This window comes from Trypanosoma cruzi, genomic scaffold, assembly GCF_000209065.1.
Source record: "Trypanosoma cruzi strain CL Brener 1047053516745 genomic scaffold, whole genome shotgun sequence".
Taxonomy (NCBI): domain Eukaryota; phylum Euglenozoa; class Kinetoplastea; order Trypanosomatida; family Trypanosomatidae; genus Trypanosoma; species Trypanosoma cruzi.
Genome location: NW_001849294.1, coordinates 8,356 through 16,183, shown reverse-complemented (window position 1 = coordinate 16,183; position 7,828 = coordinate 8,356). Strand labels below are relative to the sequence as shown.

Sequence of the window (7,828 nt, the reverse complement as noted above, 5' to 3'; positions counted from 1 at the left end):
CGCAATCAGTTTTTCATGATCTGCATCTTCTCCCGTTCCTTCTCTGAGACTTTCTTCAGCGAATCCTTTTCCCGTTGCATCATTTCAAACGCACGACATAAATCCTCCTTTTCTCTCCTCGCCATTTCAATGCGTTTCTCAACATTTAACCGCTGCCGTTCAAGGTTCGTTTGATCCCGCCGTATGTCTTCATTCTGCTGCACAAGGCGGCAAAGTTCCTTGTAGTCATTGTCCCGTACCCGATGGGTCCGCTGCTTCTCCGCAGTGATATCAACGGCTTTCTTTTCTGCTTCTGTAATCTCCTTTCGAACCTCTCGGTGACGCTCATTTAAGGCCTCTCTTGTATCTACGGCATCATCGTAGGACTGCTGCGTGTGGTACAATTGCCTTTCCGCGGACTCAATCTTTTGCGCGAGCGCCTGTCGTCTGTTCTGATCCTCCTGCAGCTGCAACCGCAAAAGATTGACAGCGGAAGAAAGTTTGCTGTGCAACTGTTCATGCGACTTCAGTTCCTTCTCACGCTGCTGCACGAGGAGGAGTTGCTCCCGCAGCTGTAAGTTGGAGCGATCCCGCGCCCTTAGCTCCTTTTCGTATTCCTGCCGCACTGTCTTTTCACGATCTGTAACACGGCGCAGCTCTTCCTGATGTTTCATCATCTCCTCCTCCGCTTCCTTCATCTTGTGGCCCAACTCAAACGTCTCCCGTGTGAGTGTTTCCATCTGCTTGACAAGTTCGTCATACTCCGACTGCATCCGCTTCTTTTCCAGCTTCAACTCCTCAAGCGTGGCGGTTTGCGTGGGGGTGAGCTCGGTGCCGTTCTCCACAATTTCCTGCAACGAGAAGACCTCCTCTCGAAGTTTTTTAATCGTCTCCTTCGCGCGGGCGTCCTTCTCGTTAGCGACATCCACCATACGCCAGGCCTTCTCTGTCTCCTTCTTGAGCGCCTCAATGGTGGTGTGGTCGTCCTGCGCAAGCTTCACCGCGGCCTGCATCTTGGCAGCATTACTCATGAGCTCCTGCGTCAGCTGCTGACAGCGCCTCACCAGACGCTTCTCCGACTCATGGCTGTTGAGTAAAGCCCGGTGCAGCTTTTCGTACTCTTCGCGAAAACAAACAAACTTCACGTGTCCCTCTAGCGCTCGCATCGCCTCATTGAATTCGCGCTCCAGGTTGGCTAGCATGCCATCCGAAACGGTGACATCCTCCGGCTTCTGCGACGCCATCGGCGATGCACGGCCCACAGTGTTTCCTTTTTTTTTTTTTTTTGCGTTTACTCCTACTACTTAAAAACAATGAAAAAAAGTAACAAAATCCTCGTGTGTGTGTGGAAAAAGAAAAGGAAAAATGAAAGACTCCACATTGCCATTCAACGCAGTGTAAGGGAAAGAGGTGATGACACCCTCAAGCGCATAAATATCCCAGCAAAAGACCGCTCCATCCCGCAGATGTCAAGAGACGCAACAACGGCAAAAATGAAAGTAAAACAAAATAAAATAATAATAAAGGGGGTGCATGTGTAGACTGAGAAGCTAAATACGACCTCCTTGCCTCTCACTCCCTTGCTCGCTCGGCTGCCGACCACCACCACTACCACTACCACCAGCAGTGGTGGATACAAAACTAACACCTTCGCCCTCTATGCTTTGATCTGCCGGATGCTTAGCAGGAATGTAAAGGATAAATTCTCGTTTCAGTGCGGCAAGTTTGCGGTCAACACTCGCCAGCACTTCGTCAAACTCACCACGACTCAACACCCGACATTCAAGATCCTGCAACCAGTCTTTCACCTCGTCAAATGCACCCTGCAGCGAACCCTGAAGGCACTGTTCATTCAGTATATCTCCATGACGATGCAGAGTTTCATGGATGTTGGCGATATCGTCCTGCAATAAAGACACCCTTCGTGGTAGATCGTCACTTACGTGGACGATCTTCTCTACTGCTTCCATCGTGTCCTCAACAAGTTGCAGATGTTTACTACTCAATTCTTGATGTACCTCCTGAACCTGTTCGCATGTCTTTTCCAAATGTGTCTGTAGCATCCCCTTCATCTCGCACCTCGTTTGTTCCTCAAAGTTGGACGTTTTGACGTCTATCGATGACGCATGTGTCTTTAATTCACTGCAAAGAGCCTCGATTCGGTCATGCAGCAAGTGCGTGACCTGTTCTATGGATTGATGTGTCTCGCGCTGAAAACTTAATTGCTCCTCACGGCATTGTACCTCATGTGTTGCACAGCGTTCATCAACACTCGCTATGTGACGTTGTATGGTGGTAGCGGTATCTTCCTGCAGGGAATGAATTTGTTGTGTAAATGTCACGCGGAGTTGCTCCAGATCCTCCAGTGTTGAAACAAAAGACATACGCCGCAACATATCCCTCTGCTGTTTTTCCAGCTGCGTCAGGCGCTCCTCTTGACGTGCGGCGCGGCAATTGTCATGTTCCACCTTCTTCTTTATCTCCTCCAGGGAAGTCTGGAAGCCGTCGAGCCTCCGAGTCGTCTCCGCCGTGTGCAGCTCAATATGGTGTTTAAAGTTCTGCAGCAAGTCACAGACCTCACTTCTGAGCAATTCCTGTGATGCCGTCACCGCATCGCCGCTCTGCTTCTTCCCCTCCGCATCGCTGCCAGAGAGCAGCAGCTCCTGAAGTTGTTGGTAAATAGACGCCAGGTCTGTGCAGTGCTTCTGCTGCTCTTCGGACATCACACGCCACTGCGCCGCCTGCTGTTCCTGCCGCTGCCTCAAAAAAGCTACGGTGTCGCGTAGCGCATCCAGCTCTTCCCATACAACGTGCTCCTCGTACGGGCTCTTTCGGCGGGGATCGAGTGTGTGAAATTCCATTTTCCCCATCGAGACCCAAAACCGTAATTCCAGCACCGCACTTTTGACCACGTGTGTGATGCATGCGGCCCAAATAAATGCATGCAGGAAAAAAAGAAAAAGAGAAGTAAATCATTTCTCATGTGCAATAATGAAAAGAGACAATATGCAACTAAAATGGGCGTTGCAATGCAATTCCCATACCTCCACCGCTAAACAACAACATCAACAACACCCGTACCATTGAAAGCCATGCTGACTTATTTCCACTCATTCGCATCAATAAATTCGGTCCTATAGATATCTACATACACACACACACAAACACAAACGTTCTTTCTTCCTTACGACATTTCTATTTTCTCAAATCAAACTTCTCTCATGCCTCTACCCCCCTCTGCATAATCGCCATACACGAAGCCCTTCTAAACTACTTAACTGCAATATCCCCTCCCATCCTGCATCCCATTAATTACCGTCCCATCCCTTTTTTTTCCCCTTTTTTTTTAATTTCCGACCTTCTCCTTTTACTAATCGAGAAGCACACTCGGGCAGGCAAAAAAATAACAAATATATTCCCTTCTCGTTTCTTCGCAACACCAAAAGAAGAAGAAGGAAAAAAAATACTAAATAATAATAATAATGACAATTTCTCCACGTCCTTTTCTACCACCGAAAATCGTTAAATATGTTCGTAATATTCATGTAAGTTCCATGAAGCGAACTATCGGAGGAGTCGTTGTTGTGCTCCGCAAAGAGTTTTACAGCCGGTAGTGGGGGACAAAGGTTGTAATTCTTATCATCTGGGCGGTTGGCAGGAGACCAACCCTGAGTGATGCGAGTAAGCATGTGATGGAAGGGTTCACGCCCCTGCACAAACTCCTTTACCTTTGCTTTCACAGAGGGTGTAATGTCAGACTCAAATTGTAGCATCAAAGTATCAAGCTTGCCCATCTCGTCCTGAAAATAAACCACCTGATCTCCATAGCGAGACATGTTGCGGTATGACTCCACAACACACTCCTTGTGTAACAGAGAGGCATAGTAGGGGCGTTTCCATTCGAACTTGCTGACTTTTCCAAGCTTAACAGCAGGCGCCCCACCCCAAAGTTCCCCATCTCCAATCCTTGTATCGGCCGTAACTACGCTACCGGGAAGGATATGCACCATTGTTCCTGTTGTCACACCCTTCAGAATTTTGGTGTTGTGGCCGATGCGGTTAAATGGACCAATAGAACAGCTATCAAGAAAGCAGTTTGGCTCAATCATTGTGTTTTGCATTATGCGGCAGACGCCATCCATTCCGTCCCATTGCTGATATGGATTAATGGCCTCATGACGTTGGTAAGCTAACAAATCCGTCGGTGCATCACTCACAATACATGTGTTTTCCATCACCTGTACACCCTCGGCTATGTAAACACAATTTGTGTCACCCTTCACTGTAACGCCTTCCATGATAACGGAGCCCATACCCACCACTACCTGTCCTACCAGCGAAGCGGTTTGTCCTATGTACTCTGCAGAGGCTTCAACAGAAGCGTGATAATTGTTTGGCACTTTTTGATAAAAGTACAACTGGGCGCACACACGATTCATGGAAAAGGGTTCTAAATAATTATCATACAAAACTTGCATGAGACGGGAACCTTTTTTAATTTTCCCGTAGTCCCCATAAGACAGTTGCATAAAAGCGCCATCATAGTGATTCATTGGACCCCATTGGATAAGTGCCATCGGATGTCGTGGGTCCTCTGGATCTAAAATAACCCCCGCACGGTCGTTCATATTTGTCATGGATGTCCCACCTTGCATGGTGAGCGTTTCCACAGGCAGTTGCTTGATCCAGCTAACCCAGCCAGGCCCGGCGTAGCGCCCGTCCATGAAGCCCCAGAGAATATCGGGATGTGCCGGTCCAATCGCCTCAGACGCCATGAAACGGGCAACCGTGCGCCGGAGCATCTTTTCGTAGCTTCAATGACCGCTTTTTGCCCCTCCTGTAATAATAAATAAATAAATAAAAATAAGGGCAAAAAAGAAAAACGGGAAACAACAAACTCATGCGTTGCACCCAAGTCGCATTTCAACAGTCTCTTGGCATCATTATTCCCATTTCCCCTATTTTTTTTTTTCCTTGATTCCTTTTCAACGGCAAAAAAAAAAAAAAGAGGGAGGAAGGGGCCGTATTAAAAATGACTGTTGTTGCGTAATTTATTTATTTTTTTATTTTTTATTTTTAAACTAGAACAATTTGTTGCCCGCAATGTAAATTCGTTTCTTTTCCTTTTTTGTCTTCTTCTGTTTGATTTTTCTTTTTTTCATGTTGTCTTCTGGCAATGTTGTCGTAAACCGTGTGAAGTTTACTTCCGTCGGGAGGCACGAGACTTCTTCTTCTCGTTCACGTTGTACTTATGGTACGAAGAAAACATGCGCGGTTGGTTCACGTCTCGCTTATGCGGCTTTGGGACCTCACCAAACGCTGCCAACTCCTCGTCGTTACCGCTGCCACGCACGACGTGCTTCTCCCGCAGCTTGGCAGACGTTGTGCCGCGGATAACATGCGCCATCTGATCCTCCCGCAGCACAAGGCAGCGGTTTGTTCCACGCTTCCCCCCACGTGGTTTTGGAAGGTTGTAGACGGTGCCACGTGTGCTGATGGGCTTGCAAAAGTTGATAAAAAGCTGCTTTTTGCCCTCACGTGTTACAACATACTGTACGCGTCTCAGCGTGTTCCCACTGCCACATGTGCCACAAAACTGCCGCGTTGTGTCGTTTGTGAGTGCAAAACAAGAGGTGCATCGAAGAAGCCACTGCCGGAGCTCTTGAATGCGCATGCCATGCGGCCCAACAATGGAGACGCCCAGATGCTTTAATGTGTTCTGCATCGCGTAGTCGGAGGTGACGCATGCAACACCTCCGTCAAAACGCTCCCCCACAGCATCCGCTGCTCCTCGTAGATGTTGGTGGATGTTCTCCGGTGTAATCCATCCCTCATCATCATCATTTTCATCCTCCCCATCTTCACTCCCATTACTCGCCGCCTCACTATCATCATTCCCCTCATCCGGCACAGCGTCCGTCACTATTTCAGTTCCATGATCGCCGTCAGGATTAATGACGGCCTGTCGTGGCTCAATAGGCGGCTGTAGAGAGTTCGTGGCTTTACAGCAGTACAGCGCCAATGCGCAAAGACGAATGTCTGTTCGACTCATGGCGCCCAAATCACCCGTCTTCTCTGCGACACTCACAACAGCGGCAATTGCCTCCTTCGAGGGTTCCAAGACATGCAGAACCTGCGAAAAACGGCTCAGTAATTCACGGGCGGCGCGGTCCCGCACCTCCGCGACAACCTGCGGAGTTGTCACCAGTACATCCGCCACGTCACTGAAGTTGTCCATCCCCTTAATAAAGGCATTTGCGTCAAGAATGAGAAGACCCTTTTGGTAAGCAGGAATTGCTGTCCCCACCCCATGACAACTTGTCCTACTGACATCAATATGCTCGCGTTCATTACCGCCATCACCTACGGACTCAACGGCGGGAGCAAAAACAACCCGCTTTGGCTCTTTATTTGTTGCCGTAGCATCCTTCGCCTTCTGCGCAACTGCTGCCCACGACATGGCTGCCGCAAAAAAAAAAAAGGATGAAGTAAAAGTAGAATAATCTTCTGGGTCCCAGGCCGAATGCTGGAGTTTCTCGATAATAGAAACCAAACAACATATTAATGAGAAAGGAATGAGTGAAATAAAAATGGATACACCAAATCCTCAAAGTTTAACACCAAGTAAGTGCATAAATATATACGTATAATTTTTTTTTTTTTTCTACTCTTACCAGCGCGTCTAGCTATACAGTGCCATTTGAGTGCCGAAGAGGTGGTCGAGCAACGACAAAAGTTTCCTGCTATGAAGTAACTGCCATTGAGAGAACTTTCCGAGGCGAAGGTCCTGTTCAATGCCCAGCCGTTGACGCACAGCCAAGGTGCCTGGACATTCTAGAAGCAGATGGTGCAAGGTTTCCTGCGGGCCGATTGGCGTGCTTGTGGAAGCTGGCTGATCCTGCGGCAGCAGAGATCGCCTCCTGGCACGGCTGTTTCGATGCCGTGTGGCGTCTGGGTTGTGTGCGCAGCGACTTCTGTGCTGTGCGGTGCTTCTCCGTGTGGGGAAAACCATGTCACAGAAATCACATTTGAGCTCGGGAAGCGGTGGGGGATGTTCCGGATGAAATGACCGACAGTGACTGACGAGACCCGAGAATCCCGTCAATGTGGAATCACAGTGCGGACATTTCTCCTTCCGACGGCGTGTGAGGGTCCGTCTCCTTACTGGAGAGACGTCTTCCTCCCTCGCCGACGGGGGAACAGTGTCCGTCCCCGGTGCAGTCGGATCGTTGTTAGAGCGCATATATGCAGACTGTTCCGGTGAGATGTTGCAGAATCGGCATTGGTTCGTGCAATCTCTCACGGCCCAGTATAGTCGGCCCCAGAGCTCAGATTCCCCGCACCTTGCCCTTGCGAGGTGAACCAGTTCCTGACGGTGTAGAACTTCCTGAGTGATTAGGTCCTTACCGCTGAGATCTGATGGCCTTGTGCCGCAAAGCAAGTAGCGATGCGTGTCTTGACGAATGGTGCTACGCCACTTGTTGATGTAATGGGTAGTAAAACATGTCAGCAGATCCGTATGCCATAAAGGTGCGATTCCTTGCTCCGTGTATTGTCCACTTTCCATAGTCTGCGTCGCATACTGATCTGCAAGCTCGTTAGCATGTACTCCGCAATGTCCGTAACAAAACTGCAGGTGCACGGACCAGCCAGCACGCGTCAGTGTCAAGAGACGCTGCCAGATCTGATCCTCCGTCCAGTCTGTCTGACTGAGCGGGCCCTTGTTTAGAGCCGCTAGAAGAGACTGACTGTCCGTAACCACAAGCAGGGTTTTACGCCTGTGGCGGATACGAGGAATCATCAGCTTCTCCAGGGCTAGAAGCAGCGCACGGGATTCCGTCCTGTAGCT

At 49.1% G+C, this 7,828-nt stretch overlaps 4 protein-coding genes across 4 annotated transcripts, besides 10 other annotated features; all 4 read right to left on the bottom strand.

Moving 5' to 3' along the window:
* Window positions 1-4,846: a sequence feature (heterozygous, non-Esmeraldo-like haplotype).
* Window positions 6-1,223, bottom strand: Tc00.1047053510423.70 (hypothetical protein, conserved; the record flags this gene model as incomplete). The annotated part of the gene is made up of 1 exon (XM_803013.1): window positions 6-1,223. The coding sequence occupies one exon, from the start codon at window positions 1,221-1,223 to the stop codon at window positions 6-8; it is 1,218 nt and encodes a 405-aa protein (XP_808106.1).
* Tc00.1047053510423.60 (hypothetical protein, conserved) lies at window positions 1,530-2,849 on the bottom strand (the record flags this gene model as incomplete). The annotated part of the gene is made up of 1 exon (XM_803012.1): window positions 1,530-2,849. The coding sequence occupies one exon, from the start codon at window positions 2,847-2,849 to the stop codon at window positions 1,530-1,532; it is 1,320 nt and encodes a 439-aa protein (XP_808105.1).
* Window positions 1,578-1,602: a microsatellite.
* Window positions 3,436-3,463: a sequence feature (AT_rich).
* On the bottom strand, window positions 3,486-4,781 carry Tc00.1047053510423.50 (hypothetical protein, conserved; the record flags this gene model as incomplete). The annotated part of the gene is made up of 1 exon (XM_803011.1): window positions 3,486-4,781. One exon carries the CDS (start codon window positions 4,779-4,781, stop codon window positions 3,486-3,488), a length of 1,296 nt encoding a protein of 431 aa, XP_808104.1.
* Window positions 4,820-4,846: a sequence feature (AT_rich).
* Window positions 4,847-6,197: a sequence feature (haploid, Esmeraldo-like haplotype).
* Window positions 5,027-5,060: a sequence feature (AT_rich).
* On the bottom strand, window positions 5,180-6,439 carry Tc00.1047053510423.40 (hypothetical protein, conserved; the record flags this gene model as incomplete). The annotated part of the gene is made up of 1 exon (XM_803010.1): window positions 5,180-6,439. One exon carries the CDS (start codon window positions 6,437-6,439, stop codon window positions 5,180-5,182), a length of 1,260 nt encoding a protein of 419 aa, XP_808103.1.
* Window positions 6,198-6,628: a sequence feature (haploid, non-Esmeraldo-like haplotype).
* Window positions 6,478-6,553: a mobile genetic element.
* Window positions 6,629-7,828: part of a sequence feature (areas not merged during assembly with more than two copies in the genome that could not be assigned to a particular haplotype) that runs on past the window's edge.
* Window positions 6,631-7,828: part of a mobile genetic element that runs on past the window's edge.